Source organism: Plectropomus leopardus, chromosome 12 (assembly GCF_026936395.1).
Source record: "Plectropomus leopardus strain MGB_pleo_1.0 chromosome 12, ASM2693639v1, whole genome shotgun sequence".
Classification (NCBI taxonomy): Eukaryota; Metazoa; Chordata; class Actinopteri; order Perciformes; family Serranidae; genus Plectropomus; species Plectropomus leopardus.
This window is the reverse complement of record NC_142187.1, coordinates 1,032,501-1,057,194: the sequence shown is the minus strand read 5'-3', so window position 1 is coordinate 1,057,194 and position 24,694 is coordinate 1,032,501. Positions and strand designations below refer to the sequence as shown.

General features: G+C 40.7%; 1 protein-coding gene across 3 annotated transcripts in view; it reads left to right on the top strand.

The window, feature by feature from the left end:
* The first annotated feature begins 2,403 nt into the window (after positions 1–2,403).
* Positions 2,404–24,694, top strand: part of LOC121951252 (cadherin-18-like) — a 120,347-nt gene continuing 98,056 nt past the window's right edge. For all 3 annotated transcript variants that reach the window (XR_015778090.1, XR_015778089.1, XM_042497517.2), the window contains exons 1-2: positions 2,404–2,532; positions 14,105–15,471. Coding sequence is in view for 1 of the 3 variants with exons in the window: in XM_042497517.2 (XP_042353451.2) it covers positions 14,599–15,471 (873 nt within the window). In the remaining 2 variants the exon portion in view is untranslated. The remainder of the gene's footprint in view (positions 2,533–14,104; positions 15,472–24,694) is intronic.

Sequence of the window (24,694 nt, the reverse complement as noted above, 5' to 3'; positions counted from 1 at the left end):
CCATCCGGAAGTCGTTTTCCATGGCCTCGCCGAACTCCTCCTACGCCCGGGTTTTCACCTCGGTGACCGCCGCCGCACTCCGCTTGGCCTGTCGGTACCTGTCTGCTGCCTCCGGAGTCCCACAGGCCAAGAAGGCCCGATAGGACTCCTTCTTCAGCTTGACGGCACCCCTTACCGCCGGTGTCCACCAGCGGGTTCGGGTGTTGCCGCCCCGACAGGCACCGACCACCTTACAGCCACAGCACCGGTTGGCCACCTCAGCAATGGAGGCACGGAACATGGCCCACTCGGACTCAATGTCCCCCGCCTCCCCCGGGACATGGTCGAAGCTCTCCCGGAGGTGGGAGTTGAAGCTCTTTCTGACGGGAGACTCTGCCAGATGTACAATGAACTAAATATATGTAATCCCTAGTAACTTCAGTTCAGCAGTGTTGAATTGGTTTGATGTGATGACTTTTTTTCTACACCTTTGCATGTGCCTCCTTCCCCTAATCTTAATCATCCAAGCCAGCATTGTGTTGTCTAAGTTTAACCACGTGCCACATCATCCCACCATGTTCTTGTGTTGACATCATGGTAGCGGCTTCCTGGAATGTCAACATCAGACGCAGAAGGACACCTAAAATGTAATATGTGGACGTGAAAGTCCACAGCAAAGCTGCTACATGTGACGACTTGTGATAACAATGTGTTTGAACTTCCACTTTTCAGGTCCAAGGCCACTTAATTGTTTAGCCCTTTTTCACCTTGGGACACTTAGATGATTCTCAGCTTTGTATCAAAAAATGTGGGTAGTGTGTGCAGATGAACTGTGGTAAACTTTCCTCCATCTAACTAGTGCCTGGATAGAATTTCTTTTCTCAAATATTTTCAAAAACATCTTTTAATGACTTGTTTAGCTTTAATAGAGAGTTTGTGAACAGGAAGTGGCAGAAAAACTTTAATTAAATGGTAAAACTGCTGATCAAATATAAATATATATGATTCTGTTGCTGAGTTGCATATTTTTTTTCCTCAAATGGTTTAGAAACATGTTAGCAAACTGTTTAACACAGTTAGGTTGTTCGAGGTTGTTTGTTACCAGCTGGCTGCCATCGTTTCACACAGACCATTTCACGTTACATAACCCACCAGAGGAGATATTCATTGGTCCAGTGTGCATGGTGCACTGCATTCTTATAGTTGTAGGTTTTCTACCTCTTTATTAGTTCTTGGCTTTAAAGAGGTTTACAAAATCTTTCACTTCTATGCAACATTAACATTTTTCCCAACATTGACAAGATCTTCAGTCATTTGCAACAGAATGCTTTCCCGCCATTGACAAGATATTCTGGCAATCCATGTTTTCACTGTTACACAACAGGGGGCGCTGTTATAAATGTTGTGAAACAGAACAGCTCTGCGACGACTAAAAACAAGAGAGGAAGATCAGCTGGAAACTGGTAGTAGAGGATATAACTTGCCAATTTTCTTACTACATTTAGTTATTTTTCAGACTCTCTCAGCAACTTAATGTTTTAAAAGCAACAAGGGACACATTTAAAGACTTATATATATATATATATATATATATTGTAATTTAGTCCCATGATGGCTTGCATGCACAGTTGGTTCACCGTCAGCCCAGAGTCTCTCCCTCTCTCTCCCCTTGTGCTGTGCAGTAGGTGTGTGTGTGTGACAGGGTGAGAGGGTGACAGGCAGGACGAAGGGAGATGCTGCTCGCAGTGTGAGTTCAGTTGTGAATTTCTAGCCTGGTTATGTTAAAAGAATGAATTGATACCTGGATGCATGATTCCTGGCAACTCCCAACAAGCAGCACAATATGTAAATATCAAAAGGTTGTCACAAAGCCATTGCTTAGGGAGTGTTGTAAAGGTCATGGTGCTGTTGTAGCATATCTTAAAGGAATTAAGAGAAACAAACAAAACAAAAATGTAAATATGAAATTTATTCTGTACCTGAAAATGTCAAGCCTTTTGTATAAAGTGGTGGGTTTTTTTGTTTGTTTGGTTTGTTTGTTTTTATAAAAAGGCATGATGTCAAATATTGATAAAAACACAGACACAGAGGCTTCAAGCTGGCAGAGAGGAACCAATACACACACACACACACACACACACACGCATCTATACATGTATATATATACATATATGTGTATATATATTTATATATATATATATGTGTGTGTATATATATATAGAGAGAGAGATGGGGTGGAGAAGAGACTGAATCAGGAATGGGAAAGAGAGAGAGAGATGATAGAGAGGGAGGGTGGGAGGTAGAAGGAAATAGAGCAGAGGAGGGAAGAGATAGGTGGTGACAGACTGAAGGGAAGCTGTCTTTTATCTCAGTGCTACAACCAAGGGGGGGAGAGAGAGAGAGAGAGAGAGAGAGAGAGAGAGAGAGAGAGAGAGAGAGAGGCGCTCTTGCTTGTCCACAGTGGCGAGCAGTTAGCAGGATCCAGAGAGGGATACACACGGATGAGAAAAACAGCGTTAGAGGAGGTGATCGGAATACATCCATCTGCAGGAGGTAAAGACCATCACTCCATTCTTTTCCATCTCTCTTCTTCTTCTGTTTTCCTATCATCTCTCTCTTCTCCGTGTTTATCTCTCCTTCAGTCCTGCTATAGTGCTGAGAAAATGTTTCGCTTCTGCAGCTGTTTTCTGCTCTTTTCTGCTGTGTGTGTGTGTGTGTGTGCGTGCATGTGTGTGTGTATTTGAAAAGTGTCTGCATTGGCTAGAGCGTGCTCTCTTCTTATGTGTGAGGGAGAGATATTTATCTTTCGTGTGTGCATTACACAAGAGCGTCAGTGTGTGTGCAGATGAATAGAAAATTGATAAAAAAAGCTGTGATTTGGCCATCGGAAAAAAAAATCTGTATGACTGCACACAAGCTCGCCATTAACACACACTCCTATAACAGCTAGTGTATTGGTGGTGTTTGACTCTAGGGAGAGCAGAGCGTAAAATAAATTATTTTCACACTGGACTGGGATCAGTTCTCTGCAGTCCTGCATGCAGACCAGGCAGCTGGATGAATGCAGATTTTCAGAACATCCACATTTATCTGTAGATTTTTTTAAGCCCATAAAAATGTGGTATTTTTAAGCTGTTTTGACAAAGATGGGAATTTAGACCAAATAAAAAGTTTACCCAGGAATGAGCAGCAATGCAATGGTAAATGTGATGCTCTCCATTTTCTGGTTATTTTTTGCCTCCATCTTTTGCTCATGTCTGTGGTGTTTTTGCCATTTTCTAATCGATCATTGATCTTTTAAACAGTGTTGTCTGTACTTTTTAGTTTTTTTGTTAGATTTCTTGTGTAACAGCGGGGGAAGTTTGATTCTCTCTGGGTGGCACTTTTCTGTGTTTGTTCAACCATGAAGTGATAACTCTGTTTCAACACCCATCCATCCAGTTTATACACCCCACTTTCCAAAAATTCTTAAGTTGAATTCATGACTATTTTTTTTTTACCTCACCGGCAGAGAGACCAAGCCCTTTATTTAGAAGAGGCAGTTGTTTTTGATCAGTTATTGCAGCCCATTTTCATTCCAAATAGAGCCACTTTGTCAGTGCTTTTGGCATAGATCACAGCCAAGACATCTTTCCTGACCACATGAAACGCTGCTGGACGGCATCAGGTAAGAACATGGCTGGACACAACTGGTCGCATCCGCATTATATAAGGAGTGCAAGGGTGGATGACTCCAACAAACCCTGGACTTTCAAATTGGAGTGTGGTGATGCTTTCTGTCTGAATGTGATGTTTTATCATGTGCCTCCTTCCCCTAATCTTGACTAAGTCAGCATGTGTATTTCTTGACGTCCCAGTGTTGGTTGCCATGTGCTGCTGTTGTCTAAACATAACCATGGCCAGCGTCATTCCACCATGTTTGTGTTGACATCACAGTAGCGGCATCATGGAATGTAAAGAGCAGTCACAGACAGATACATAAAACGACTCAAGACTGACTTCCAGTTGTCTTAAGATTTTCTGGCTTTTGTAACAGGCAGATTTGTGGTATCACTGCAATGCCTAATAGTGCCTTAGAGTGGTGCCTTATTTTTGTGTTTTGTCTTCCTATCGCTAACATTAGCCATCTTGATGTTCACACTGCTCTTTCTGCTCCAATCACTGGTCTAGCCCTAGCAGAGCTGTGTCACTGCTGGGGAACAGGGAAAGTAAAACGTGCTGCGTGTAGCTGTGGTGAGAGGGGCTGAGTTGAAAAATAGTGATTTGTTTCTAGCCACTTACACTCACTGTAGAGCTTAAGAAAAACAGAAGTATAGATTATGGAGTTAAAGTGGTATAAATGATATTCACACCTGTGCAACATATAACTTTCAGAAGGTGTAATCACATATAAATTATTACTATTCTAGACAGTTACTTAAACCAGGAATCTGAAGGTTCAGGCACAATAAATATTTGACAAATGTGTTGAAATAATGTATAAACACAGTTTACACAGTGGAAGTCAGAAAATGGTCCATGCTGTTCTATCATTTTAGAGGCAAATAAAGACATCCCTTTCACAGGATCTCAGCTGCTTCAAACACTGTCTGAAAGTGAATTAAATAGGATAGCCTGTTGTAAATGGACTAACTTGTATAGCACTTTTCTAGTCTTCTGACCATGCAAAGCGCTTTCAGACTTCTTGTCACATCCACCCATTTGCTCACATTCACAAACTGGTGGCCGAGGCTACTGTAGATGGTGCCACCTGCTACTCTGTTACCTTGCACATACATACACACACACATTGATGGAACAGGCATTTGGAGCAATTTGGGGTTCAGTATCTTACCCAAGGACAATTTGATATGTTGACTGGAGAAGCCCATGTCAGCCCAATGAAGATTTAGCTTGAAATCTTTTTGACATTTGCCACCAAGACTACCACGACTATGGACAAGTAAACCACTTCAGCCCAGTTAATTTAGTTAAGTCAGTAACAGACATGAAATGGCCCAGAGTTGAAAATAATAAATCACACTTGTAGTTGAGCTACCAAATCCCATTTTAATCTAAGGCGCGTGTAAAAAAGTGTTTTTTAAACACAGGTAAACCCAATAAATGTAGGCTAAAAACTCCTTTCGCACTTCCGGTAGAGCAGCTGTGTACACAACTGTGCAGCAGATGAGTGCTCCCTTTTGTGTGTTTGTTTTGGTGCGTCTGTTTAATGTCAAGGACAGGCCAGAGAAAAGGTTAGAGTTGAAAGTAGCATGAACAAAGGTCTGTAAAAACTTTAAGGTCATTGTGACAGTTTCCATAAAATTAAAAACCCAGATGTTAGTGGGGGTTTTTATGCAATGGCAAAAGGGCTTAAAAGGCTGCAGCCATACTAGAAGTCTTGCGAGGCTGTGCTTATTGGACAAAACAATGCTGATTTGAGCTAAATGCTAACATCAGCATAGCACAGAGACTATATTCACCTGTTATTTTTTATTTATTTTTTTTGTTCATGGGAAATGAATAATTTTGCCGTTGCTACAGAAAGAAAAACTGTCAGAAAATATATGGCAGCACATGTTCAGCTCTAATGAGATTATCGCTGACTGCTTTCTATAATTCCTTTAAGGTGTGAGGGAGACAAGTGATCCACTGCTGCTATATTTTCAATAATAACACAGAATGAATGAGACACAAAGCCACATATTTCAAAGAGCAGACCTGATCCAACGGTTGGACTTGTCTGTTTACATCAGCCAAATTAAAAAAATGTAAAAAGATTGCAATGACAAAAACTGTCATGGGGCTCCTATCCAACGCACTCTGTGTGCCCGATGGATATAGCAGTGTTGAATAAACATGTCAACTCTGACGCATGAAGTCAGAGCAGATAACGTTTGTAATGGTGCATGTTCACATCAGGTTTCTTTGTCTTATCTCTGTATTTATGTGAACAGAAAGACTGACTTGTACCAGTTCATGGTTACAGTTAAGAGCCAGAGCAACAAATTTAGATATAGGTTATAACCCAATGTGATACCAAAGTTGTAACAAAGTTTGCAACTATCAGTTATGGCTGGAAACTGTTTTTATCCAACTTGGCACTAAATTAGTGCCTGAAAAAGCAAAGACAAATGCCTCACATCAGCCAAAGTCTAAAGTTTTCTGTCATGTAATTAAAAAGTACAAAAGTACCTAAAACATACCCTAGAAGTTTGATCAAATCGACCACTAGGGGGCACCACACTTCTACAATTCTACAATTTCATTTAGCAGACGCTTTTATCCAAAGCGACGTACAACACAAGCAAGAATTTAGACTTAAGGAAAAAACCCTTAGTAAGTGCAAAAAGTGCTTCAGGTGTGATTGGTCACAGGTATTGCCGTCTAGTGGCAGAAGAAGTGGCGCACAGCCCCCTTTTTTTTTTTTTTTGAAACCAAAGTAATAACCAGTAGCGATCTCAGCATCTGAGATTCAACAATCTCAGTATCACTACTTACGATGACAGTCAACATACAACATCACACAACTTTGTCAGTGCTAGAGAATCATTAAGTGCTGGGTTTTGGACCTTCTGACTTAATTTACCGCAAAGGGCAAAGCGGAGAAGAGTCAGGTTAAGTGCCTAGGTGTTCTCGGAACAAATGAGTTTTCAATTGTCTCTTAAAAGTAGAAAGGGACTCAGCAGAACGCACAGAGTTTGGAAGTTTGTTCCACCATTTGGGAACAACAGAAGAGTCTGGCTAGAGATTTAGAGCCGTGCTGGGCTGGAAGCACCAGGCGTCTTTCGCATGCAGAGCGTAGTGGGCGAGAAGGAGAGTAGACCTGCATCAGGGATTCCAGGTAGGCTGGAGCAGTTCTTGTGATTGTTTTGTAAGCCAAGAGAAGTGCTTTGAATTTGATTCTGGCTGCCTCTGGAAGCCAGTGAAGAGAAATTAGCAGCGGGGTGACATGTGCTCTTTTGGGCTGGTTGAAGACCAGACGTGCTGCTGCATTCTGGATCATCTGAAGAGGTTTGAATGAGCATGCAGGGAGGCCTGCCAGAAGAGAGTTGCAGTAGTCAATGCGTGAGATCACAAGAGCCTGAACCAGAAGCTGTGTGGCCTGTTGGGTCAGGAAGGGTCTGATCTTCCTGATGTTGTAGAGGGCATAACGGCAAGACCGAGAAACTGAGGCCACATGAACCTTAAAGGTCAGCTAGTCATCAATCATGACACCCAGGTTTCTGGCTGAGTTTGTGGGCACAAGTAGGCTCGAGTCAAGTTGGACACTGATCCGAGGCTGAACAGATGGACAAGCTGGAAAGACCATGAGTTCGGTCTTAGACAGATTTAGCTGAAGGTGGCGTTCCTTCATCCATGTGGAGATATCAGCCAGACACGCTGATATCCGAGCTGAGACCGTTCTGTCATCAGGTGGAAAGGAGAGGAAGAGCTGAGTGTCATCAGCATAGCAGTGGTAGGAGAAACCATGGGAGCGGATCACTGCACCGAGTGAGGTGGTGTACAGAGAGAAAAGTAGGGGACCAAGCACCGACCCCTGAGGAACCCCTGTCGATAGGCCATGTGACCTAGACACCTCTCCTCGCCATGACACTCTGAAGGATCTGCCTGTGAGGTAGGACTTGAACCACCATAGGACAGAACCTGAGATGCCGAGCTCAGAGAGCGTGGAGAGGAGGATTTGATGGTTCACCGTGTCAAAGGCAGCAGACAGGTCCAGCAGCAGTAGGACAGAGGATTGACCAGCCGCTCGAGCCAGTCTCAGTGACTCAGTGACTGACAGGAGTGCAGTCTCAGTGGAATGGTCACACCTGAAGCCAGACTGAAAGGAGTCAAGTAGGTTGTTGTTCCGCAAGTGTTCAGAGACCTGGTTAAATACTGCGCGCTCCAGTATTTTCGACAGAAATGGTAGAAGTGAGACTGGCCTGTAGTTTTCAGGGCGGGGTTGAGATTAGGCTTTTTGAGCAGTGGGGTGACATGGGCTTGCTTAAAAGTAGCAGGAAAAGTGCCAGTTTTTAGGGAGGAATTGACAATGTGTGTGACTGCAGGTTTGATAGTGGGCAGGATGGTCTGCAGGATGCGGGTGGGTATTGGATCAAGAGGACATGTTGTAGGTTTTGAGCTCAGAAGAAGTCTGGAGACCTCATCTTCGGTCAGAGGAGTGAAAGAGCAGAGTGAAGCAGCAGTAGTGGATTTGAGCTGACTGGGCCGGTCAGGCTCAGAGAACTGGTTGCTGATTGCAGCCACATTTTCAGTGAAAAAGGAGGAGAACATGTCTGGAGTCAGTGTAGGGGAAGGCTGAGCAGCTGGAGGAGAAAGCAAGGAGTTAAACACCATAAACAGTTTTCTGGAGTCAGTAGCAGCACAGATCTTGTTCTGATAGAAGGCTTTCTTAGCGGACTGCAAGGAAGAGGTAAAGGAAGCAAGTTTCTGTTTGTATGAGGACAAATCAGTGGGTTCTTGGGATTTACGCCACTTTCTTTCTGCTGCCCTGAGTCCAGTTCTTTGTTCTCTCAGGACTTCAGAGAGCCATGGACTTGGTTGTTTTTTCTTGGCTGGTTTGGACACCAGGGGGCAGAGTTTGTCCAGAGAGGATGCCAGAGAGGAACAGAGTGTTTCTGTAGCCTCATTAACAGAAAGTGAGGAGAAGTGTGAGTGGTCAGGCACTTGTAAAAAAAAAAAAATGGGTGTGATATAACACTAGTTAGGATATATTAAATAATAATGTTTAGCCACGTATGTAAAATTATTTTAAAATCGACTAATGGGGCCCGCCGCAACACTTTAGATTTTTGGAAAAACACATTTTCTGATATATAAACTTAGATACCCATCCATCTTACCACCCGCCTGCCCTAGAAGGGCACTCTTGCTCTTTATATTACGTGGTTACCAGCAGTGTTATTACCTGACACCCTCCTTCAGCGTTTCATGCGCACGGGACCTGTTCTGTCCAGCTGCGTCCTCACGCAACTCTGCCTGTGCGTGTTGCATGTGGATGCACCATGTCTGGCCGTCCGTGACCATAGTGACAGTTCACTCTGTTGTGTCCTCTGAGTGTGACTGTCTGAGCTGCCATATCAGACAGTTAGAGATCAAGTTCTGTAATGGGAAAAGACCAAATTTTTTCTTTTTTTTTTTTTTCTTTTGTTTTCGACATGTTCTTCTTGAGTTGCCTGAGGAAGTCCAGTCTTTGCTGGGTCTTTTTGATGATGTGGTTGGTATTAATGTTCCATCTCAGAGTGGTACTGATGAGAGGGAGGACTCGAAATGAGTCAGTCAGAGGTATGGGCTGGTTGGACATATGAATCAGGGTTTTGATGATCATATTTCTTCTGAACTTTACAGCAATTCATTAGAGAGATCTTTGGAGGATTGGGTTTGTGCAGAGTTCTGTTTTGTTGGTCCCCTCTCTCGGGCGAGCGACACTCTGTCCATTCTGAATTCTATCTATCAGCTGTGTGCTGGTGTTCAAACTGAAGGTGCAACCTTTTCAAAGATGGGAGACTACTTGTTATCTCTCTATGCTTGTAATTTTTAATACCAGCACCGCCAAGGGGAATAGTTAAAACCCCCTGTTTTTTCAAATGCATGTAACTCTGGTAAAATAAAAGCTCTACATTTCTCAGTTCCTGACTTTTTCCCTAAATTGTGTTTTTGATCATTTTCTTAAATGTGGGTGCTGTGGGACAAAAAGAAAAACATATATCATTTAAACTTCCACCGTGAACACCTGTCAGTGCAGCTGATTGGACTTTGTGATAAGAACTTTGTCATATTACCAGCAAACTACAGCTTGTTTGCAGTCATGTGATTCTGATGATGTGTAAAAGTCAGATGGGGGCAGGAAGTAAAGAACACCAGTGTAGCGGTTATTAATAACTACGTTAGAATTTGGATTTTGCACTCCTTAAATTTACTTTAAGGGGCACCACTCTACATTTAGGAGAAAATTAAATTTTAAATTATGATGGTTTCAAAACATGTCATCACTTTAATCAATCTCACAATCTGTACCGTTTATCCTGTATACATTGATCTAAAAAAAAACCTGGGTTATGATGGCAGGTAGCTAGTACCACATATAAGAGCATATCTATGATTCATGCATAAGACAATGTAACATATGCTAATGTAGCCTATGATTACCTACTCTTAGAGGATCACCCACCAGGCTGTATGCCCACATCAACACAGCCGCTCTCTGATGCTGAAAGAGACATGACAGACAAGCGTTATTCTAATTAGACCCACCACATTTACTTATTATAAATACTTATAGCCTATTCTTTAATGTCGCCTAGTCCTTGTGAACCGGGACTGCACAAAGTTACAAAACATTTTGACCTCAGTGTTCCATATAAATGATCCTGGCCTTTTATCCCTGTAAGCACCATGGACAGCTCTGTCAGCACCATGAAATCTGCTGAAAGAGAGTGCTCTGATTCTCTGTTTCATTTATTGCCAATAACATAGGCTATTAATATCCCAAATTCATTTGTAACTTGAACTTAATGTTCTTCTGCAGTAATTAAATTATTTAAATTTGTGTTTGTTTTTTGTGGTTTATTACTGATCAGTTTTAAAATGTAGCTTATTTTCTTTTCTTTTTCTCCAAAGTCCAAAAACTGAATTTAAAAAAGTAATTTTGTCAAGTATTACTTAATTTAATAAAATAGATGAAAACGGACAGCTTACCTGCTTGAAGAAAAGAGCTTCAAGCTTACTGATGCTGTGTAGGCAGAGGGTAAAACTGATTCCCCTCAGTGGTTCAAGTGTTGATGTTTCAAGTGTTAAACAGAAAATGTGTTTAATATTGAGATATTTACTTCAAATTACATACAAAACAGACAACAACAACCAAGTTTTTATTAACGATGCTATTGACCAAAACAATTTATGCTCATAGAATGGATCATATGATATCCTACAAAAATGCATGCACGACAGTTCACATGATATCAGACAAATTAGCACCCCACCAATGTAGTTATGTACAGTTATGGAGGTAATTGATTAATAAAGATAACATTTCACTGGAAATGTCTGCCATTTATTCAGACTTTGAAATCTTCCAGGACACATGGACTGGCAAGTAAATAAATAATAAATAAAAAGATGTGTGAATATGATGCTAGTAAGGACCAGAAGATTGAAGTCATGAAAAGAAAAAAAATAAGTTAAACATTGAAAATATAATTTAACATGAACTTGACTTGTGATTGAAAGGTAAACCATGTGTAAAATTTTAAAATAAGTGAAAAAGTCTGAATTATATCATTACGAATTATAACATTCCTTCAAATGTATTGGCAACCAAAATCAAAACTCCACACAACAAGTCAAGGTCATATTATTTAATTATATAATTTGAGGCCTCAACAAGACTGACACAACAAAGAAACCCACAGTAATGCGTGAGAAAAAAAAAGGAATTTGTGTGTACCTTGGCAAAGTGAATGCACAAATAAATATGGGAAAGTTTACAAAAAGAAGAAAACAAAACAAAAATTTATTAGGACTAGCACTATTTCCAGCCTTGTGTTGATATCACAGAGATGTAACCATCACCACCATCACCATGTTCACCATTACTGACACACAACACACACACACACACACACACACACACACATAACATGGTCAGCAAAAATCGTTAATTTCACTGATAGATAGATAGATAGATAGATAGATTGGCAGTCAAACAAAGATAATAGCAGAAATGGAATTTTGAAAGTGTGTCAGTATTCTAATCACAGCCTCAGCCTATCACGTCCGCTATGTTTTCTCCTCCAGTCACCATTATAATTAGTAACACTGGATGCTAATCCATGGCTAATTGGCACTGAAAGATCCCCATAAAGCAAAAGACATTTTAGTGCAGCTTCTGTCCTTGGACTGGAGCAAAAGGGCAGCTGGTGATACTGTTTGATTAATTCTTTACATCTGAGTGTTTGAAAATGTTTGATCAATTAAATAAATCCCCTTAAATAAAGTTAACTGTTTCAGGTACAGTAAAATTCCAAGTCACAATTGACTTTCAAGAGTTTTATTTCCCAACGCCCAATAGCTCAGTTGGTAGGGCGAGTGCCCCTTGTACAATGGTCATGTCTTGAGCTGCCACAGGTTTGATTCTGGCCCTTTGCTACATGTCATCCCCTCCCCCTTTTGCACTACAGCTATCCTATTCCAAAAAAAGGCAAAAAAATTCACTGGGCTAAAATCACAGTGGCCCTTAAGAAGGCTCACTCTCGACTCATGGTCAAGAGTTACTAATTGTGATCTTTACATATATATGTGTGTGTGTGTGTGTGTGTGTGTGTAGCCCCTTTTTCATCTTAAAAATATTCTTAATAATAATAATAACCGTGACATTAAGTACACATGGCTTCTTCTCTTATTAGAGCCCATTAGATTCTTGAAGCTTGAAACTGAACTTCAAGAAGAGATAAGGCAGTTTGGCCCCTGAACTGTCAAATTAACTCATGTAATTGCAGCAACTTATGTCCACTGAGATGGACAAGAAAGCAAACTTTAACATTTGATGGAGATATAATTTGTTTATATTCTTAAATCTAATCTGCTAAATACAATGAACACACTAATCATATAGGGTATATTATGGTTCATTACTGTACTGCAATAAGGTGTCATTAATAAAATATATGCATAATAGTCAGGAATAAGAGGGAATTATTTTCAAACTCTAATGTACAGCATACATTTTAATATGTTGTAAATCCAAATGTGCGCCTTAACATGGAGGGAAACAAGTTAATAAGACATGTAATCAACTCAAGAATGCTTTCCTCAAGCACAAAGAGACGCTCCCTTAATATCATATATATTACATATCCACATTAAATTTGTGTCTGGCCTATGTTAGCCTCTAAGCTCCAGTAATAAGTTATAATATAATAACTTAATTCTAAATTAATAATTATGTGTTCACAAAACAGAGGAAGAAAGGGAAAAAAAAAAGAATAATTTCAGTATAAGCTTCCTCAGCCAGACTAACGCTGATAAAACATCCATCACTTGCATATTGTTTCTGCTCTGCCTGCTTGGAGATGAGGCTGGTGCAGCTAGCAGGTGGAGTGATTGAGGGTCCATAATTAGTACATCCTGTCAATAAGGACAGAAAATTCAAGACATGCCAAGAAACAGGCACGCTGGCTTGAGTGCTGCTGTTCTGCCTGCCAGTTCTCATTCCAAAGTCATCAAATACAACCAGTTTGTAAGTGATTTTGGCATCAGACACCAATGCTTGAAGCCACCTTTTGTGATGCTGTGATACCCCAACAGGAAGCATCAGTTGTAAAGTGCTGGTGTTATGAAAAAATGCTGGTCAGCAAGATGGCACCTGTCGCAGTCGGAAAATACGGCACTGGATGCTGTCAGTGTGTGAGTGTGTATGAATGGTTACTGAGTAGCCGGTGGAACCCTGTAAGGAAGCCTCAGTCACCAGTGTGTGAGTGTGTGTAAATGGGTGAATGTGACTCATTCTGTAAAAGTACTTTAAAAGGTCAGAAGACTAAGAGCGCAATACAAGTGCAGGTCCATTTTTATGGTTAGATGTATGCAACAAAAGTGCATGACAACCAACACTGAGACGTCAACAAAAGCACATGGTTAGAGTTTAGGCAACAAAGGCACATTGTTAGTTTTAGAGAAAAAAGCATCATGGTTTGGATCCAGGGTGAAAGTCTGGATTTGTTGGACCATCCACCTCCACTCCTGCCAGCCCTCTAGGGACTTTAGCTGTTTATATTATGTTGTTACTGGCAGCATTTTCAACTGATGCCATCTGGTGGCATATCATGATGACACAACAGATGCCATCCAGCAGTGTTACTAGCTGAAGCTGCTGGTCTGCATAATGTCGCAACAGGTCCTGTCCAGCCAACTAGTGGCATATCATAATGCCACAAAAGGTTCCATCCCTGTGTTTAACAAACTGACGCTGCCCAGCAGCATAGCATACCACAGCAAAAGGCAGCTTTTGGTATTAGTGACAGATGCATCATCAGAGAGGTAAGAGTGTGTCACTGTGAATGAATGTGCTAATGTCAGTTCACAAATCACAAATAGGGAAGAAAAAAAACAACAACTATATTTATGGATTTCATTTTCTCTGTTTCAGGAAGTGCAGACCTTTGATGAGCCTCTAACCCAACAATCACCTTGTGACTTTCTGTTTTCAACATGACGAAAAAGGAAGGTTTTAAAGCAAAAGTTTGCCATGGACTTTACTACAAGTAAATTGATCAACTGAACCCGCTTGCATTCTAATTTTAGATGTAGTGGTGTTGCTAGTGCTTTGAATTGAAATGGTTCTCAGCTGGTGGAACAATGTCAACAAACCATCAAATTAAGGTACATCTCATGACTGCACAAAGTTTAACATCTTGAACCATATTATGGAGTTCTTTTTTATTTTTTTGGAGGAACTGTATGGAATTATTCTTCGGACTGCACCATGTGGGCACTCCTGGCTGTCCAGCGCTGTGAAAGTGACCATGCATCTGTGTGTTTGAGTGTACTTTTGGGTGTTTATGAGTGTTGGTGTATGCCCACAGTGGTGTGACACATTTGAAGTGATAGGGGAAGACATTTCGAGGCTGTTCTTCCTTTACAATGACAATTCCAGCCGGCGTGGCTCTTTCCTGCCTTTTTCCTGTGGTGGTCCTCCTATGCCTTGTTTCCCAGAGTTGTTATGGAACACAGGTCAATCTTGGCCCACAAACTTACCCCAACCACAGCTCTAAACCAACGTCATTACCAAGCTCCAGTCCTGAAAAACATAGACAGATCCTGAGCTCCAGCAAGAACCTCTTGAGCAAGTTTCAGCTGAAACCTGGACTTGACACCATGTCTGGTCTGCCCAACAACCATAGGGCCAATACAAACTTTCCATCGGCAATCTCCCTGGCCACATCAAGCTCAAACAGTAAACTTAAGCAACGGCATACGCCTAAACAGAGTTCTAATTCAAGGCAAGAATTGGCATACAAAACAAATTCCTATCAAGGGGTGAGAAATGCCTATCCCCAGGAATCTTCAAAAATCAATTCCAAAAGCCATCCAAAACCAATGCTTGGGTCAATGTCGCAGCTACAGCCCAAAGCATTCTCCAGCTCTCAGGTAGTGACCGGGCCTAAGACCAATCCAGAGTCAGTCCCCAAGACTAACTTATCTTCACTGCCTAGTCCTAATCAAACGTCTGACTCAGCTGGCACAGTTAACCCCAGCGCATATAACGATGCCAGCGCAGCTTCACTATCCATTCCTAAATCCCAGTACAGATTTCCACCTTCGCAAATAAATCCCAAATCTGACTCTAACATCACCAACCCAAATCCAAGAGCATTCATCAGAGGACAGAGGAATAAGAACAAGTTGCTGGAGACAAACAAGGATTCCAGGCATCGACCCAAGAGAGGCTGGATCTGGAACCAGTTCTTTGTTCTGGAGGAACACATCGGACCTGAACCTCAGTATGTTGGAAAGGTAAGATATCTTTATTTAAATTAAATGAAAGTCTGAAATGCCTGGTTCAGAGTGTGATTAAGGTGATCTTTGGTAGTGAAACACAAAAACAGAAAACGCATGCCTTTCTTGTTTTGCTTCCAGTGCAGTTCACAGATCTATAAAATCCACTTTGTTTTTTCCTAATCCACTTTTAGTCTTTTCTGAACATGTGTTGTTTAAAGAGCATGCACTTGCTGGTGCTTGTTTAATGCAATTTTATTTTGTATTCATTTTCTTAATTTGTCAGTCCACACAATTAACAGACTGTGAGTAGTTAAAACGTAGCTTCTGGGTATCCCAAATTTCATGTGAGGTGATTTCTTTGTACATGAGTCAAGCATCATACTAATACTATGTAATAATCAAAATATGTGGAAAGTTGATTAATGTAGTAGCCAACCATTTATGGAAAATCTGTACTTCAAGTACAATAATTAGCTGACTAAATTATTAGTAACAGCATTTCCATAATAAACCTGATTGTAAAAATCATGCCATGGTGATTGGACACTCAAAACCGAAAAAAATTCAGAGTTATGTGTTTTAGCAGGTAGCCAAAACCAGATGAACTGCAGTTGTTTTGGGGTTTTTTTCTGCTATCAGTTTGTTAATAATGTCTCTATGTTTTACATGTATGGCTTATTAGATGTAGTTGTGAGTGTCCCCACAAACAGACCCCTACATCCCTTATGCCCAGGACACACAATGCCCGTGTGTGTCACAGACTCTTTCTTTTTGGTTTCAGTGCCCATGTTTCCAGGTTAGAGGAGTCACACTGCTCAAGTGAGCAGCACTGCTCAGGCTCAGCACAGCTGCTGCTCAGGTGTGGAATATTAAGATTCGGAGTCTTGCAATCTTTTCTATGAGATGTGCACAGTTTTTAGCAAACATAGGTCGTGAAAATTATGTGTTGATAGTCACATTTACCTAATACCAGCCTTTTACTACAGTTTTAATGTCTTTATCTGTCACAGACATGAAAAATATAAATACTTATGAACTCAACACTTCCTGATTTTGTTTCAAAATAAAAGCCCTTTGACAAAGTTTTTGTCAAGAGTATCCCTTCAGTTGTAAACACAAGGTTTATTGTGAAATATTTGAAGCACCGTGTTGTTGACAATGCAGTGGCTTGCACAGCTCCACAAATAGGTGGCGTATGAGTTTGACGTGGAAATACTCACAGCAACAGATAGTTCTGAGGCAGAAACATTGTCTGAACAAAGCACTTACTCCTCATGCAGGCAGTGTGGTCCAGGTGTTAGAAACTACTAACCTTCAGTTTTATTGTTATATTTTAGACATTTTTAAGTGATAGAACTTCATTTGAGGATGCAACTAACTGCAAAGCTGCAGGTGGAGGAGAAAAAAGTTGAATATTCTTCAGGAGGAAAACAGTGACTGAGCAGCAGTGAGCTGAGAGGAGCAATCCGCAGCAGACTGCTAAACCTTCTCTCCTGCATAACCAACCTAAGGAAGACTCTTTCTGTGTGAATCTGAGGACACTATGAATATAAATGTAAAAAAAACACCAACAACAGCAAAAAAAAAACAAACAAACAAAAAAAACAAAGCATGTGTGGTGCTTACACTGAATGCTAATTCTTTAAAATGTCAGTCTTTTTACAGCCATTGCATACAAGACAAAAAACCCTCCATTGTAATATGTGTCATGAAGTTGCTAACAAACTGATTTTTAGACTGCCCACAGTCTGTATGTTCAGTTATGTTCTTGAGTGGTACAAGAGGTCTTACGGGCTGCTAATCCAGGTTTAAACAGCTGCATACTGTAGAACCTGTCTGTGATAACATGGCTGAGCACATTTAATCAGAGGAACAATCACCAATGCTTAAATTTTCATCTGTGTGGTGCACGCTTTCACGATACAAACCTCAGAAACAAATAATACCTCTTAAACCTGATTCAAACATTTCTCAACGATAAGTTTTTGCACCAGGTCACCATCTTGGATTTTAGATTTCAGATTGCACTATCCATCAGAAGCTGTGCTGTGGCTGAGAAAGATCCTTTCTACATGATTTAAATACAGGCACACATTAAACTGATTAATTGAAAGGTGGTTGTTTATCGCAGGTGGCTCCATTTAAATGCCACTATCTGGATGCTTCATAGATTGTTATGTGAAACTGCTACAAAAGACATCTCAACACACACAAAAAATACAAAGCAGAGAAGGGTCTTTAGTTGACAATACGGGTTTCGGTAAACAGTCCAAAAAATAGCTGAGGTATCCAAAATTCACTATTCTAAGACAGAGTCAAAAACAAGATCTGATACCAACAGAAGTAAACCCAGAAGATAATGACTGGAAAGCTAGATGAGGAGGTACAAAGATTAGCTTGAACAGAAAACAGGGAACACACAGGCTAATTAGCCTCAGGAAGAGGGGGTAGTTGTAGCAATAGGATTGATAGCACATGTTAATGTTCAACATGTTGATTAAATAAAGAAACCTGTAAGCAAAATGAAATGCTTTAACTGTCCATTCTGTAAAGTAAGAACAGAACAGAATGAAACGTGGTGGCAGTGGATTGAAATTTTGCGCACTATGGCCTAAAGAAGAGAGCTATTAGCCAGCGTGTTAGCCACAAGGAGCCATGGGGCTAATGGACCGCAACAGGTGAGCGGTGAGAGAAACTATGTTCGGATGGAAGGGCTTAAACCTCCACTGATACTGGTGTTAGACTCCAACAACTTAGCAAAGACTTGGAAAAAGGAATTTACTTTGTATACAGACCTCATCATACCCGATGGAGATGAAAGCACTAGAGTCAAGCGGTCTTATTAGCTCATAGGAGAGAGTGGACAAGAACTCTTGAGCACTCTGACATGACACAGCGCATTGGCAAGGAGAACAGTGAGTTTTACTGTTTGATAGTAGAGTTTTCTGTCATGACTTCTAAAGGATGGAGACACCTGTTGAAGCTTCAAGCTTCACACGTTTAATATGAGTAAAAGTATGAGTATATAATTAAAATTACAATTACAACAAACATGAGTACAATAAATGAGAACAACATAAATGAAGATGAGTACAAAGATGAACTAAAATGAAGACTACAAATGAGGACAAGTAAAACAAAGATGATGGCCCAGACAGATTCAAGACTAAACGTTGACTAACTGACACAGATCATGAACAACTGACTGACACTGATCACATAGGAAGGCAGTAGTATTTATACAATTCTGTGATGTAGATGGTAGGTATCAATTACTAACATGTCAGGTACGAGACTTCTTTTGAGGAATGAGGCATGTATTTGTGTTGCTAAATTTACTGGCACTGGTCCAGCTCAGGTATCCATGGTCCAGCATAACTTCCAGGGTCCAAGACTTCCCCATATATAGGTAACGCTTTACTTAAGGTAGACATAGAGTCTCAAACTAACTATGGAGGATGCATAGTCATAAAAATACACACTAACACTCTTCTCCTTGTCAATGCATTGTCACTTGTCAGAGTGACATCATTAGATGGTGCTATTTGATTAAGATTGTAACCGAAAGTAAATGAAACTGTTGAGAGGTACAGATTTTTCATGAGAAATCAAGGATTAGATGAAAATGTTGACAAATATGTCACAGGCTTAAAAATGTTGGCCAGTACCTGCAATTTTGGAGACATTATAGACAATCTCATTAGAGATAGAATTGTGTGTGGCACAAATAGCTCCACAATGGGAGAGAGATTGCTTAGAGAAGAGGGCCTCACACTAGAAAAAAGTCTGAATATATGCTGCAGAGCTGTCCAAAGACAACAAGACACTACAAAGAAGGGCAGTAGAGGAAGTCCATGTACTAAAACAAACTGTAAAGAAAAGCAAAGAGAATGAAATCAGCTCCAATTTTTTGTGGCAGGACACATGAGCGAAACAAGACAAAATGCAGAGAGCCACAGGAAAAGTAAACCAGTGCATGTTATCACAGACAATATGAGGACATTTTGACCATAACTGGTAAATGTAAAGTAAAAGTCAGAAACCCCAGAAACAACAAACTGTATAGACTTGAGTGTCAGGTAGTGGAACACAGTGACAGAATTCCATTACTGGGGCGAAAGGCCAGTAAAGCCATGAAGTTGATTAAAGTACAGTATGAGAATACTCAGGCCATTGACAGTATAGCGAGAAAAGACTTTGAGTTCAGATGTTAAAAGTGAAGAAATAACAATGGAGAAAATAAAAACAGAGTTCGAAGATGTGTTCACCAGTGATGGCTGTTTGGGGGGTGAATATCGCATAGAAATAGACAAAAATGTACCATTAGTGAAACTGCCGAAACATAGAGTGCCCGTAGCTATGTTGACGCCTTTAAGAGAAGAACTCAAAGATCTTCAGAAAAGAGAGATCATTGCACCAGTGGAGTATGGCATTGACTGGATAAGAAGCATGGTCATTGTGACAAAACCGAATGGGAGACCAAGGATCTGCATAGACCCAAAACCACTAAACCCCTCCCCCTCCCTATCATTGATGACATTCAACCCGGCCTGTCAAAGGCAAGTAATTTCAGTTCATGATGTAAAACATGAGCTGTGTTCGAAATCATCCCCTATCACGGATGTAGTGCGCTATATAGTGTGTTCGCCATTTTGTAGTGTTGTTTTATCTAGTTTTATTTAGTGTAATTTCATCCACTATGTAGTGGATGAGAAAACACCCACAATGCACCGCAAAATTGAGTGAACAAGCAATGTACACTACTTTGTGCTCCGTATCCCACAATGCAATGCGGTCGTGTTTTGGAAGAGGAGAAGAAGGAGACGATGGCCGCTGCACCAACCGCCGCTTTTGTATATAAATTTAAGTAACATAACAATATACACATTTGATGTGTGTAATACTTTAGCGGCGTGGTTTTATGCCTTTTAAGAGTTGCGAATTGTCATAACGAGTGGATTTGTTGGTGGAGAAGCATCCGTTTTTTTTTTATTTGTATCTGCGAGCTAACGTTAACGCTAACGCTAAGGCTAATGCTAGGGCTTGCCGATAGTTGCAGCTCTAGCTGGAGCAGACACCCGCACACCCACTCACATCTGATCATAGCGTTTTGTTCTCTTTTCCCAATTGGCGGTGTGTGAGAAAAATAAATGCTTTTCTGTTTCTTGTTCCAAGGGACTGATGAAGATGTTGAGAAGCTTATTAAGCTTCGTGTTAAGCACAACCAGCTGTTCTCCGGCCGCAGAAATGCGGCTCTGCATGGATGGGATATATTCTAGTGGTGCATATTCATCAATAAAAGAAATTTCAGAATTCATATTTGTCATTCCTGATTGAACATTACATTTGTATTTTTTAGTATGATGGTATTTATAGTTGAATAACCATGGCGCATCTGCTGACGCAACCACGTTCAGGAAATTACCGTGTAGTGTCCGAATTCTCCTCCCGTCGTCGTTCCCTACATCGTGTATATGATGTAGTTCACTACATCATATACACGATGTAGTAGATAGGGAGTGAGTGAATGAGTGGATGATTTCGAACACAGCTAAGGTTTCTGGCATGTTAAATTAAAGGAACAGTCAAGCTACCTCACCACATTTGCCACCACATTTGCCACCCCATTTGGCCGATTTCGGTGGCTCAGGATGCCAATGGGAATAAGCCCAACACCAGTTTTTCAGACGAAACTCATGGACTAGAGGGCTTACCTGTAGTAAGTGACATCTTGATCACAGGTGAAGGGGCAACACGGGAGGAGGGATTAACAGATCACGATGAGAAACTGAGGAACTTTGACCAGACAACATTTGGTACCCTGCATTGGACATCTGCTGACAGCGGAAGGACTGTGAATAGAGCCAGAGTAAGTGAGAGCAGTCAGGGAGCTACCAAGGCCTACAGATGTCAAAGGTGTACAGAGAGCGGTAGGTATTGTAAACTACCTGTCCAAATTTTATGACCATCTGTCAGATGAGTGTGAGACTCTGTGACAACTCACACACAAAAAAAACATGTGGGACTGGACTGATGGACATGAAGCAGCATTTCAAAACTGAAAGACAAATTAACTAATGCACCTGTACTGAAGTACTTCAATTAGGATGAGGAACTGACTGCAATGTGATGAATCAGAGACAGGATTAGGAGCAGCTTTGACTCAAGGGGGCAAACCAGTTGCTTTTGGAAGTAGAGCACTCACACCTACAGAGAGGGGCTATGCCCAGATAGAAAAAGAATGTTTGGCAATTGTTACGACTGGCTCAAATGCCACAACATACAAGGACACAGACACCGGGCTGATTGCAGAAAGAAAAATATTTATTTGCAAAAAATGATACTCAACACAACAAATAAGTGTCTTGGTTGCAGGAAGACAGAGAGCAGGACATGCAGCCACTTATATAGATTCTGCCCACAGCCCACAGCTGCTCTCAATCAGAGTGATCAGGCCCTGATTACTAGTGAGCTGCACTGTGGAACAAAGAGAAGCACACACACACACACACACACACACACACACACACACACGCGCGCGCACACATACAGTTGAAGCATGCCAGAGAAAATAGCAATGCAAAACACAACAGCATGTAACACAATAGTATTTGGGACTGAAAAGTTTCATAAGTATACTTATGGTAGACGTGACAGCTCAGAGTGACCATAAGCCACTGGAAAACATTCACAAAAAAACTCTACTTAGCGCACCAAAGAGACTTCAGTGGATGCTACTCAGACTACATTTGTACAATATCAGTGTGGTTTATGTACCAGGCAGAGATATGTTACTAGCAAGATACATCTCAGTGTATCTGCTAGTCACAGAGTTTATCTATTAGAGAGCCATAAGGCTGATGGTTAAACACACACACACACACACACACACATACATATATATGTATGCATATATTCCCCCATCAGAATCCCCTTATTAGAATGAAAATTGTTTCTTCATTCTTAAAGATGAGATCAGTCACTACCAGGCCCAAGGAAATTTACTGCTCTGTGGGGAGCTTAATGCCAGAACTGCTATAGAAGCAGATTCTTCTGTATTAACCCACAGGGAGACAAACATATAACTGACCAGATCAGCATCCCCCTGCCTTCACATCCCCACAGGAACAACTTTGACAAAACTGTCAACAAACGTTGGCAACAACTATTGCAGCTATGTCAAGTGCTGGGTCTGTACATAGTTAACGGATGGCTTTGAGGGGACTCAGCTCTCCTCTTGGCAATTATTAATTAATTATTAATTAATTAATTATTATTATAGCATTACAAACCTAGAACCCCTTCTATCTGAGAGCATTCGCAGTCAGCCCCCTAACACCCTTATCTGATCATAATAAAATTATACCCTCCATTAAAAAGACAATAACAAACCCTCATGTAATGGAGCCCAGTAAATTGAACTACACAAAACAACCGTACAGATGAACAAATAATAGCACAGACAACTACCAGAAAGCAAATCAGACGTCAAACAATTAAATCTCGATTAGACTACTTTCTTTCCACATCATATCCCCACAGTAACAATGGCCTGAATCAGGCTGCACAGGATATTAACAACATATTTGACAATGCTACACATATATCCCATCTGAAAAAGTCTCAGCATCACAAATCCAAACAGAAACAGAGCTTCATTTCTCCTGCATATCTCCCTTTTTGTTTTTTTTTTTTTTGTTTTTTTGTTATGTCTATATACAGTAGACATGCGACACACACACACACACCTACACACGCACACACACGTGCGCACACGCGCGCACACACACGGACACACATGCACAAACAAAACAAAATGTTCTTTCTCTTTTTATTTATGCATCTATTTTTTGATATAATGGATTGCTGTTGATTTGAATATCATTGTTGATTTTTTTTTCTTGTATTTAATAATATGATCATTTAATTGTATCAAAGGCTTTGACAATATTGTTTTACAAACATTCATGTCAATAAAGCAAATTGAATTGAAATAATAGAACTTGTGAACATGGTTAACTACTTGCCTATCTCTGCTGAGAGACTGAGCTCCATTCGATCAGCTACAAAAGAGGACACAAAATTACAGAAAGTGATAAAAATGATTCTGAGCGGATGGCCTCAGAAATGACATCCCACAGGACATCAAGCACTACCTCTCACTCCAAGATGAACTGCGTTTCCAGGATGGCATAATTTTTAAGGGAGAGAGAGCAGCACTCAGAACTGACATGACATGCCGCATCCACGCATTGCGTCTGGGAATAGAAGGATGTCTCAGACAAGCATGTGAATGTGTTTACTGGCAAGGGATAGATGAGCACATAAAGACCTTCATCTCCAAAAGCGACATATGCAGGTCAGTAGACCCAAAGCAACAAAACAGACACTACATTCACATGATATGACATAGAAACCCTGGGCCAAGGTGGGAACTGATCTATTTTCCTTTCACAACAAAGATTACCTGATAACTGTGGATTACTATTCCAATTTTTGGGAGATTGATCTTCTACCACACATGAGGAGTAGTACTGTGATAAGAAAGTTAAAGGCTCACTTTGCACGACAAGGGATTCCAGATGTAGTCGTTTCTTATAATGGAGCACAGTACACATTGCAAGAGTTTCAGTGATTCAGCACGCTGTGGGAATTCGAACATAGCACATCTTCGCCTGGATACCCACAGAGTAATGGGAAGGTGGAGTCAGCCATTAAAACAGCCAAAAGTCTCATGCAGAAAGCAGCTGCTGCAGGACAAGATCCATACTTGGCCACCTTGCTTCGAGCGACATATGCCGAGCTTCCCTCAGCTCCCCCGTAATTCAAACTCTGTACGAACTCTGTCAGCTTTCTCCAGAACTCTGGTTTCTTAAATGTCTCATAAATTAGATGTTACCATAATTGAGGTACAGGATCAGAGAAATCTGACTTCCCAGATTTCTCCCGGAGAGCACAGATGTGGCAGACTTGCCATGTATATTCCATCAAGAAAGACTTATTCTGAGTGAAAACAAGCGTTGACATAAATACAGAAGATTTTTGGCATTAAGACCCCATTGTGATGTCATATATTTAAGGATGGTGAAGCTGTAGTAGAATAGGAAACAGCTCAGCAGTTTAAAAGCTGCTGTGGAATATATATATATATATATATAAGTCAATCACTGGAAAAATAAATAAATAAAGAAACAAGAAAAAATAAAATAATTCTTTAAGATATTAAATATTTAATTAT